At 37.2% G+C, this 12,579-nt stretch overlaps 1 protein-coding gene across 6 annotated transcripts in view; it reads right to left on the reverse strand.

The window, feature by feature from the left end:
- Positions 1 to 12,579, reverse strand: part of Erbb4 (erb-b2 receptor tyrosine kinase 4) — a 1,038,774-nt gene that overhangs the window by 151,102 nt on the left and 875,093 nt on the right. For all 6 annotated transcript variants that reach the window (XM_021186126.3, XM_021185960.3, XM_021186207.3 and 3 more), the window contains exon 20: positions 8,821 to 9,006. In XM_021186126.3, the coding sequence (XP_021041785.1) occupies positions 8,821 to 9,006 (186 nt within the window). The remainder of the gene's footprint in view (positions 1 to 8,820; positions 9,007 to 12,579) is intronic.

Genomic DNA, 12,579 nt, shown 5'->3' on the forward strand with positions numbered 1-12,579 from the left:
CCTACACTGGGGCATTCATCGAGCCTTCACAGGACCAAGGACCTCTCCTTCCATTGATGTCTGACATATAAATACATGTATGTGTGTGTGTTTTGATAGGTATGTATTTATAAACATACATATTCTAAAAAGCATATTTGGTCACATGATGCAGAATGGAATTAGTCTAAATTTCTGAGCTTTCCCCAAAAGTAGAGGCCTCATAATACTTAACGAATTTTCTCACTCTCAGGCCTATCTCAATTCCCTTCCTTGCCCCTTGGTATTGCTGTTCTATTTGCAGCCAGAGACTTACTAATAGAAATTAGAGGGTACAGAAAGAGTGCAGATGTCCCCACTAAGCATGTGTAAAAGACTTAAATACAACCAGATGGATTGTTGCACCTTTCTTAAGTCACATAACTATTGACATCCAGGTTCCTCTTCTTTGAACACTGAAATACTCTTATATCTTGCGCAGAAACACAACCAAATTCCTAATGTTAAAATGAATTTCAGAGTCTAGAGTTTTTCATTTCCATGTAAATAACACAAGTTCTGAAGACAATTTTAAATTCACCTTTCAAATTCTGATCATGACAAGACTTGAATGTCATTAAATACAAAGAAGTAGTCAGGTACAATAGGATCTGCCTAAAATTTCAGCAATGAGAGAGCTGAAGGCAGAAGATTGACGTCAAACTCAAGATTAGCCTGAGCTACCCAATGAGACTTTTCTCAAAATAAGTAAATAAAATTGAAAAGGAGTAGAATATCATGAGGTCACAATGACCTTTGTGTGTAACTTTGAGGGTAATGGTAGTTTTATGAATGGACACAGGTCAATCTTCAGAAAACCATATCCACAAAGAAAGAAACCAAAACCATTCTGGTGAAACTAAGAGAGATCTGAGTAAATTCTCATTTGTACAATTATTTTATTCACAAAAAGTATTCTATAATTCATCAAGGAACTGACAGAGAAACAAACAGAACTTCTAGTGCGGTTACTTTTCGTTTATCTATAATTATTCCAAAATTAAGAATATATTTATGCAAACCTTTTAATAGAAGAGGGAGTTCAGGACAGACCGGGCCAAGGTCGAGTATGCAAAGAAGAAAGGCAGCAGTTCACCTCTATGAGTGAACTCTGTGAGCCTCTATGAGTCCCTCAGTGAGTTTTGGTACCCAGAGAAATCACTGTGCTTTATGCTTTGTCTCTCTTCCCTGCAGAAAATGCTAGTCTCATCTCTCCAAATTACTGTAAGCATCTTGAAGTCTGCGGGAAAATGGCACTGCATGAATACGTCTGAATGAACATGAATATATTTCACAATTTACCAATAGAGCAATGCTTTAACACCCATCCAACTCTACAACACTACGAACAGAAGCCCCAGGGGGCAATAAACAGGATATGCCTACCCATCTTCTTTGATTCTGCCTTTGAGAAAATAACAGTGTTCTTCAAATGGGCCAAAATACCAAGCCTCACATAATCATGACTAATAGATGTAATTGTGCACACTTTGCACACATGAAGTGAAAATTAATCCATTTGGATAGGATAGTTTTCACTTTCTGCTGTAAAGAAAGAAAGAAAGAAAAAACAAAACAAAGAAGAAAAAAAAAAAGTAAGCACACTTAAACTACCAGCTAATGCAAAATACATCTAGAGAAAGGATGTTTCTGCCGTGCGTATAATCACTAAATGAAAACGTTTGCTGTTTACAGGAAGGAGGGGCTTACAAACTGAATTAGAGCTGCTCAGCAGGCCCAATAATGCCACGGGCAAAGCAAAGGCGAAGCTTCCCATCCCATAGGCTAGACATGGAAAAAGCCTAAATGACTTCTCTAAGTGTGCGAACTTCATATTTCATTCAAACATCGGGAAATAATTAAGCTTCAGTGCAACACTGGGACCTGTGCTCCAGAAACTACCTCCATAAACTCCGTTTCCACGGCGAGTATTGAGATTTTCTCGCTTCCCTTATTGTCCTTCATAGATCATCCCCCTTTAAGGCAATGAGAATTCGACACGTAAATAAAAAGCATGGGATTGTTTCAGGGAGGGGATAAACATGATTCAAGTCCAGCCAGGAGCTTTATCATCAGCTTGGGAACTTGTAACGCTGCTAGAAGATCTGATTCAAAGATTAAAAGGGATATTGTAGTAGGGAGATTTTAAAAAGTATCTGAAAAACCAAAATTAAGCCATCTGCCTCATCTAAAATTCTATAGGTAAAAAGTTCATTATATCACACAATAGTATCACAAAAGGCATATGATATATGTTATACCTGACATTTATTTCTTATAGTGTAGCAATTATTCCCCCTAAGATACAAGAAGCCCATAGTCTTGCTGAATCTGGAATCTCAGTTCGTCTAAGCAAGATATATGGGTAACAATAGATTCTCAGTCACTTGCTCTGTCACTAAGAATGTAGTCTTAACTGTACTCATGTATTTTAGCTCCCATCCCCAACACGAGTACAGCCACAATTCCTAAAGTTGTTTTCTTTGAGAAGCTTGGAAAGGAGATGTCAGCTTCTATGGCTTTTCAACATCCTCCTTGGTGGCGGACAGAATCACTTCATCAGATGATTGTCAATCGCAATCTGTACTAACAGGCTCTGATATGACTTTGGCAAATACTCATGAACCCCACTAAGGGCCTTTCTGGGCAAATCTCTTCTGTCTCACATTTTCTTGCTGTTCTTTCTTCTTCTTTTTTTTAATTGATTATTTTATTTATTAATGTTTCAAGTATTATACCCCTTCTCACTTTTCCCTCCTTCCTCCCCCTGCCTCTATGAGGGGACCCCTCCACCCACATACCCACTTCTGCCTCAGTACCCTAGTGTTACCCTATCCTGGATCATCATGCTTCCCCAGGACCAAAGGTTTACCCTCCCAGTGATGCCAGATAAGGCATTCCTCTGCTCATATCCAGATAGAGCCATGGGTACCCCCTTTCAACTCTGTGGTTGGTGGTTTAGTACCTGGGAGTTTTGAGGGGTTCCTTTTCTTCAGGACATCAAGAAAAATATTTTAATGATCTATCAGTATGCTATGTTTTCAGCTTTGCATAAAAAGGAAAGTTTCTGTGTTTCTATTTAGGCTTACCATCTAGAAGAAATTTCTGTACGGTGAGTTCCTGGGGGAAGATTCCAAAGCCTTACTCTGGAACTCAGGAGATAAAACTCAGTAAAGTTCTGTTGTTTAAAGAAACCTCAACTTTATGTTACCCAGCATGGGTAAAATTCCCTGGGAAAAGGAGAGTCTGGACTCAACTATGTGAATGAAGATTGGGTCTTTCAGAACTGAAGAGGGAAGAGGATCACTTTTGCCACATCCCCAAATGGGCAGGAGTGGGGTGAGGAGGAAAGACCTTGGCATCTACATCCAGTCTGCACCCAGAGAACAGGAGATTGCTCACACATGCATCCACATACAGGCCCTGGTACCCCAGCTGTAGTCTTCTGATCTCCACTAAGAGGAAAATGACCCTACTCCTCATATATTAAGAATGGTAGCTTGGTAGATGAAGAACTTGCTATTAGGCTTACTGGTGATTATTTCACTACATGTTTATCTAACCATCTTTCAAAATGTATTAAACCTTTACTTGTCAGTCATGCTTCAGTAAAACTAGGGAAATAGTGTGGATTTGTGCATACATAGACAGAATGGGACAGGAATTCCATTTCATCCATGTAATGGGGGGGGGTCTTCATGAGGTTCATGAGGTTTACTTTTCTTACTTTCTTATTTATTTATTTATTTATTTATTTATTTATTTATTTAGGAAGAGTCTGAAGATATAGACATGTGGTAAAGAGAGGCTTGTAAGAGCAAGTACACAATGGCAATTATGTAGTTTCATTCCCCCTTGCTCTTAGGCAGGGGCTTACATGGGAAGTACTTAATAGTCCTGGGCAGAAGATTCAGTACTCACCTGGTGGAATTGTTTGGGGGAGTCTAGGAGGTGTGGTTTTAAGGCTTTATTTTTGTTTCATTTTGTTTTTGTATGAAGTATTTCACTGGAGGTTGGAATTTAGGGCTTTAAAGACTCACGCTAGTTCTGCTTTGCTCTCTCTCCTTCCTGCTTATATGAAGACCTCCCATTTCTACTACAGCCAAGTCTGTCTCTGGCTGCCACTCCTCCCAGCCAGGAGGGACTCAACCCTCTCTAACCATAAGCTCAAATAAGCTCTTTCTTCTAAAAAATGCCTTGGTCATAGTGCTTTATCATAGCAATAAAAAAGAAACTAGTACACACTAGATCTACTTTCCCTAACTTCTCTCCTCATTTTGTCTTGTGTCATCTGGTCTCCTCTCTTCTCCTCTCTTCTCCTCTCTTCTCCTCTCCTCTCTTCTCCTCTCTTCTCCTCTCTTCTCCTCTCCTCTCCTCTCTTCTCCTCTCTTCTCCTCTCCTCTCCTCTCCTCTCCTCTCCTCTCCTCTCCTCTCCTCTCCTCTCCTCTCCTCTCCTCTCCTCTCCTCTCCTCTTCTCTTGTCTTCTTTTCTCCTCTTATTCCCTCTCCTGCCTCTTTCCTCCCCCTTCCCCTTTCTCCCCTTCTTGTCTTCTTTCTCTCCCTCTTCTCTTTAGGTAATCTGTATTAGGACCATATCATATGTGGACTGTCTGTAAGCTAAGAAAAACACTGGCAACCAAAGTGAAGTAAAGAATAAGAAATGATGACTGAAGTATTCATAAGTATGACTTTGGATCCAAATTCAGATTATTATTTTATGTGGATAATGTTTCTACTGCACTATGCTGTCTTCCTGAAGGAGTCATCATAAAGTTATTTTGATGACATTACATTTTAAATAATATTGTTTTGATTTATATATAGTAACATCTTTTAAGAACATAAATTCTCTTAGCATGCATATCATCTGCATCACACATTTAGCCGTCATAATAGCATTAAAGTCTTGTCTATTCTACTCTAGAGAAAAGAGATTAAAGCCATCTAGAGTATTGTCTAAGTTATTGGAGATGATAAATGTTGGTAGTAAACTAAAGAGAAGCAGAGGCTACTTCCTAATAAATTCTGCCATAATAAATCCTGGGAAGTGCTATGTCACATTGCTCAATATGTGAAACAGTGCTTTGTGTTGTCATGGTTACTCTGTCAACCTTCCTCAGTAGAGTATAAGCATTGCTCCACCATTACTAAGCATGGTACTTAACTGTGTATGTCAATTAAACTGAGTAGGAGTTGCCCATACATTTGGTTAAACATGGTTTCCAAGGTATTTATGAACAAATTTGGATGGAATTAACATTTCATTTGGTAGACTGAAGTCCAAAGTACATTGACTGGCATAATTTTGCAGTTGTAGATCTAGTCAGTTATAGATTTGAATAAAATAAAATAAAATAAAATAAAATAAAATAAAATAAAATAAAATAAAAACTGACTTCTGTGAAGAGGCCATCTCCTTCTGCCTGATTGCATTTGAACTGGCGATTCCACTTCTCCTGTATCCTGACATAGATTTGACCCCACCCCCCCAAACTAGCTTTTCCATGATTTTAACTGTGATAGACTTGAGTTGGAATGCATACATTTAGTAGTTCTCAGATCTTTGAACTGGGACTAGTACTATAGAATTGGTTCTCTTAAATTTCTAGGGGTCTCATAACTTAGCTTGCATAATATCCCAAATAGATTATTTCTAATAAATCTCTTTCTGTATCTATATGCATCTTATTCATTCTGTTTGTAGGCAGAACCCTGAATAATATTTAATATGTGTTTTTATTAATAAAATAGTAAATCCCTCCTGCTAGACAAAGACTGAAGATAATTATCCACCAAAAGTCAACTTACAAATCTCTAATTAAGAAATATGAATCTGAGAAATAGAAAAAGACCAAAAATTACTGTAGCAAAAAAATTATATTGAGTACTTGGTATATGTAATATAATTGAGGATATCCATATTCTGAAAATCGAATTTTATCATTATTCTACATTGTAGTGATCCTGAAGTGTACCAGAAGGTATTTATTCTGGCCTAAATTTTGCCACTAATCTAAAATCATTCTATGGATTTTCTTAAAAGTTCTGAGACTTCACTTTTATGTACAAATGGCTAAAAAAAATAAATCTGTATTTCAACTTTTAATAGTGAATTGTCATTGTCAGGATACAGAGATTAGTTGTAGCAACTGTGTTATGAATTGTAATTAAACTCTTCATTTTTTATTCTGCCTTTATGAAATATGTTCTTTTATCAAAACACAGTGAAAGAGCTGTCTCATTCAAAAGACATTACCTGACTTCTAAATAACACTAATTGTCATTTAGTATATTCAGAGTAACAGCAGGTCATTATTTTCTGATTTGGTAGTTTGTATACATGTGCAATAAATGAAGTCTTATATGCACATAGTATCTGGCATTAAGTAGAAAAAAGTCAGAAATGTGTAACACCATTATGTGCCTTTAACTTGCATCAGACCTTCAGACTTGAAGTTCATTTTTATTCATACAGAAGGCTGAAACAATGAGACATTAGTCTCCTGTCACTCCACATACTAAGTATTAGAGAAAAAAAAAAAGAGTTAAAAAAAGAAATCTCACATCTTCTCTGGCCTGTGCATGCACTTGAAGTATGTTGCTACAGACAAACATGCTGGCAAAATACTTATTAAATACTTATTAAAAGGAGGGAGCCACTTCTTCTAACATATATATGTGTATATATGAATACACACACACACACACATATGACTATATGTGTAGAAACATATATCTATGACTATATCAGCCAGCCTTTGTACCTTTGGTATAGTTGTAACCAAAATACCTGAGAAAACAAGTTTAAAAAGGAAAGTCATACTTTACCCAGCAATTTCTGAGAATTTATAGTCCTTGACTCCATTGTTTCTGGGTTAATTCTAAGTCAGAGTGTAAATAGTTGCGAGAGTGTATGTAGGTTAAAGAACTCTGTTCACCTCATGATAGACAGGAAGCAGAAAGCTAGAAAGGCACTAGGGACCAGGTACAACCTTAAAGTAATGCATTGAATGATCTTCCTCTTCCAGGTAAACCCTACTACTTCTTCAGGTTTCAATAACTTTCAACATAGTACTGCAGTGCTTGCATAGGACAGAGATGGTTTCAGATTTCCTGGGATTGGAATTGCAAACAAGAGCAGCCAGCCCTGTGAGTGCAAAGAATGGAAACCTAGTTGGCCATCAGTGGGAGGAGAGGCCCTTGGTTTTGTGAAGAGACTGCCGTATCCAGGGATCCATCCCATAATCAACTTCTAAACGCTGACACCATTGCATACACTAGCAAGATTTTGCTGAAAGGACCCAAATATAACTGTCTCTTGTGAGACGATGCTGGGGCCTAGCAAACACAGGAGTGGATGTTCACAGTCAGCTATTGGATGTATCACAGGGCTCCCAATGGAGAAGCTAGAGAAAGTACCCAAGGAGCTAAAGGGATCTGCAACCCTATTGTTGGAACAACATGATGTACTAACCAGAACCCCGGAGCTCTTGTCTCTAGCTGCATATGTATCGAAAGATGGCCTAGTCAGCCATCAATGGAAAGAGAGGCCCATTGGACTCGCAAACTTTATATGCCCCAATATAGGGGAATGCCAGGGCCAAAAGAATGGGAATGGGTGGGTAGGGAAGTGGGGGGCGCTATGGGGGACTTTTGGGATAGCATTGGAAACGTAATTGAGGAAAATATGTAATAAAAATATTAAAAAAAAATATTTCCAGTATTCTCAAAAAAAAAAAAAAAAAGATTCTAGGCCCCAGTATAGGGCAATGCCAGGGCCAGGAAGTCGGAGTGGGTGGGTTGGGGAGGAGAGGGAGAGGGGAGAGATAGGAGATTTTCCAGGGAGGAAAATAGGAAAGGGAATAGGATTTGAAATGTAAATGAAGAAAGCATATTATAATAATAATAATAACAATAACAACAATAATAATAATAAAGAATGGAAATCAGGTGAAAAAGCAGCCATCTCTTAATTACTGAGCCATCTCTCCAGACCCACAACTAACATTATTTTACAACACCCTCCCCTTCCACTAATGTCAGTGGTTTATCACCTAACAAGAATGACAATGGAACTTTCTGTTGATAAACTTGCAAACCAAGAGAGGACCAGAAAAACAACTGACAATAATGTAAAAGAAGCCATCATAGTTCTGAAAAGGTCTCAGAATTTTGAAAAATCCTGACCTATCCTCAATAGCAGGCTTTACAAATACAGCAGCAGCAACAACAAACAAGGCTTAAAGCTATGACTAGTCAGGGAAGATGGTTCAGCATATAGATGGCGTTACCAGTAAGCCTAACCATTTATGATTTCAATAATTCTATAGACATTTTAAATAAAAATAAAAAATTGGAACATTTATGACATTGAATCTTTATGTTCTTGATTTTGTTTGCTAACTTGACTCCATTAGAAAATATGTCAGGGAGATTAGAGTGACTGACTGGAGGAGTGGAGGGGCAGGAGACTGTGGTTGGGATGTCATGTATGAGAGAAGAAAAACAGTAAGTTAAACAAGTTTAGCACTTCAATTATTCCACTTGACTAGTGTGCTATATTTTGTGTCATCTAGTCAATCTAATATGAATGCCTTGGAATAATAATCCAAAAGCAAATATAACTAGCTTATGTATCTGATCCATGGTCTACAGCAAAGTACTTAGAACAATGTCATTTAAAATAGCAATAGAAGTTAGTGATATTAAAATGTGCAAAGCTGCGGCACAATTTCAATTGTCAGACTCTTCTAGATCAACTAAACCCTCAAATATCATTTTCATAGGAAATGACAACACTTACCTTAGCAATCTGGACACACCAGTTCAACAGCAGCTGTGATCCGATGTTATCCTTGTGTTCATGAACATAGTCCAGCAGGCAGCCATGCGGCATCAGCTGAGTAACCAACTGGATTGTGGGGCTCAGACACACGCCCAATAGGCGAACTAGGTGCGGGTGATCCATACTTGCCATGATCAGAGCCTCCTGTAGCAGCAACATTAGCAAGAAAAAACAGAATATCATAACTTCACTCAGCATTCCTCAGTATTTTAAATACATTGGAGAAAAGGTGTATAATAGATTAACAACATACTCAGTAAGTCAGACATAGTGCTTAAGCTTTTAAGCCAGCATTCAGGAGGCAGAGGTCAGTGAAGCTCTGTGTGTTTGAAGCCAGCCTATTTTACATACTGAGTTCGAGGTCAGTTATGGTGGTGGAATAAGACCCAGTTTCAAAAGAAACATCAGTAGACTCAACTAACTATGTAAATATATTTATTAAATCTTTTCCTGCTTAGACTGATATAATTAAATGAAGCAAAGGAAGAAATGGTCTATACCACAAAGTGAATTCAGTTACATAATAATAACCTATTAAATCAAACCCTGTTTTACATCTTTTATAGCATGAACAATATATTTTATTGATGTCAATTAAGTTTAAAAGGTACTGCTAAATAATAGAGACTTTTACTTTTAACAATATCTCTAAAGAATAATAACTTTAAAAATATGGTTTTTCTCAAGATAAATAAGCTGACCGACCCTACTTAACTTACCCATTATTCATGTGGAGTTAGCACATGTAAGTAACATATGTAAATTATAAAACTGTAAATAATTATAACTAAGTCCAATGCTGGCTTATAAACAAAAATGAAGATTTTTAAAAGACTTTTTCTCATATATATTTTAAATTTAAAACATTTCAAGGGATGTCCTATTTATAGATATCTGTACAGTGGGCAAGCTAACTGATACTATTAGATTTTATCTGGATTAATTTCTTCATTTGATGAAATCAAAGCCAAGTTACAATGGTTTTACCATATTGATATTTAACTAAAAGAGTTGAAAATGTAGCCATATGGTGGTACATAGTACATCTTATGCTTGTCTCTAATTTAAAGTTATTATAAATATCAATACCATAATATGAAAATACTAAAATAAAACATATTCTTACTCTTTAATGTTTGACATTGTGCCTTCATGAAACAAAGTAAATAAAATAATATTCTACTTCTGTGGAAATAATAATAAACCTTCGTTTTTACAAAGCTACTTGATATCAGCAACATAATATCCTTGTTAGTAATATTTAATTATAAAGAATCAAACAAATAATTAGGATACAGTATTCACCACATTTTATACTACCCTGGGAAGGAAATAGCCTGAAATCATTAAAAATTTCAGTATCATGTCAGGAAAACATGCCTTAAACCCAGCATTCAGGAGACAAGAGACTGGCAGACCTCTGAGTTTAAGTCTAGCCTGTTCTACAGAACAAGTTCCCGGATAGCAAGCCATCACAGAAAAATCTTGTCTTTAACAAGCAAGCAAACAAAGACATCATGATCATGAAAAATATGAAGAACGGCTGGGATGTTCAAGCTAATATTTTTACAGAAGTAGGTCAAGGCTGGAACTTTGGCACATTCTTTTTATGATAGTTTGTTTATATTAAAGTAATATTTTTCATATACTGTATTGTGATCAGTTTACTCTTCCTCATCTCCTCCAAGGTCCTCCCCACTCCACATCCACCAAACTCTACACTTTCTTTCAGTGTTTCTTTAGACAATTAAAGAACAAACAGAATAAAGCAAAGAGATAAAGAAAAAGCATGAGAAATGCACACACACATGCAGAAACACACACAGACACACACACACACACAAGCTATAAAGCAAACTAGAAACCATAATATATAAGCAAAAAACAATATGGTTTAAAAGTAAAGCCCAACCACAGCATCATGGAAAAAAAATCTACAAAATTACCACCAAGTTGGTTTTGTGTTGGTTATCTACTGCTCGGCATACGGCCTGCCTTACAACAATATGAACTAACCAGTACCCCGGAGCTCTTGTCTCTAGCTGCATATGCATCAAAAGATGGCTTAGTCGGCCATCACTGGAAAGAGAGGCCCATTGGACTTGCAAACTTTATATGCCCCAGTACAGGGGAACGCCAGGGCCAAAAAGGGGGAGTGGGTGGGTAGGGGAGTGGGGGGTGGGTGGGTATGGGGGACTTTTGGGATAGCATTGGAAATGTAAACGAGGAAAATACCTAATAAAAATTTTAAAAAGTATGGTTTGTATACCCAATGAAATTCCATTCCCTTGGTCCTGTTGGGGATCAGTGTCCCAGTATAGAGGAATGCTAGTAGTGAGGCAGGAGTGGGTGGGTGGGTGAGCACCCTCATAGAATCAGGGGCAGCGGGGATGGGATAGGAAGTTTGTGGAGGGAGAAGCAGGAAAGGGGGGGTAACAACTGAAATGTAAATAAATAAAATAACCAATAAAAAGAAGAAAATTAACTTTTCCCTTGTGAGCAGATGACACTTGGAAATAGATTCTGTGTTAGGCATGGAGGTTCATGGCATTATCCCTTCTCAGCCCAGAAACTTCATTTTGGTCTGCCCTTGTTTAAACGCTCTTTATGTTGCCTTTGTCTCTGTGGATTCATAAGTGTGTCAATCCTTTTGTGACTGGAAAGCAGTCTTTTGTTTGTGCTTTGGCTCACTTTTAGGTTGAAAAAAATGTACTGTATAGAATACTATCAGGATAACCAGGTATGTAACGTATGGGTTATGAATTACATAATATTATTCTCAGATTAAATAATTCAGGACAACTTTAGTATAATGTAATATACAAGAATATGTCTTGATTATTCTTTATAGTGGTTTACAGGGGTAATAAAGGAGGAAGAAAATGTGTATGTACCAGTGTTTGTAAGCATGTAATACACACACACACACACACACACATATGCACATATGTAGGAGGTGTACACATAGCAAATTAGTGCTAGGTTTTTGGTACAGAATAAGAGGATGCTTATGATATTATCCTTCAATACTTCCTGTCTCTAAAATTTTCAAACCACAGTGTTAAACATACAAAGCTGTGCTGTGTTTTCATTTGTGATGGCATGAAAGAATGAATATATAAGACCTAATTTTATGGATGGAAACTGAGATCCCACACATCAGCAAATGCTTAGGTAGCATGAACAAATGGACATCTCATATAGGGAGAAGTTGATTTCAGAACAACTACTTGAAGGCTCAGTTAGGTACACGGAGTTTACAGGTCTTCCTCTATCATCTGTTGTGGCAAAACAGAAAGGACTGTGGTTGTGACTTTCAGGAGAATGGACAGAAATATTTGAGAGAGGCAGATGAAGTGATAGAAACATGGACCACTCTGTCTCAAACAATTGCTTAGTTTTAAGCCTCTGTGGCAGCTGTTGAAGTCACTTATTTCCACCTGTCCTCTATGAGGAGTAAGGCAATCTACTAATCCCACACTATCTCCCCTAGGAAACAGGGAAGTCACAGAAAAATTCACCTGGTTCTGTGTGTATCTAGCAAGGTACAAAATCTCAGTTTCATTTATTTTGTGGCTCAGCAAACAATTGAAATAAAGTCTTGTAGTTATAAAGATTTTGTAAATATGAACATCAGGTGAATTTCATAATATGTTATGTAGTATCAGAGAGTTATATTCATAGCACGAACTACATGGGTTCTGCACCAATTTATAA

This window comes from Mus caroli, unplaced genomic scaffold (genome assembly GCF_978045245.1).
Source record: "Mus caroli unplaced genomic scaffold, Mus_caroli_1 scaffold_1, whole genome shotgun sequence".
NCBI classification, from domain to species: domain Eukaryota; kingdom Metazoa; phylum Chordata; class Mammalia; order Rodentia; family Muridae; genus Mus; species Mus caroli.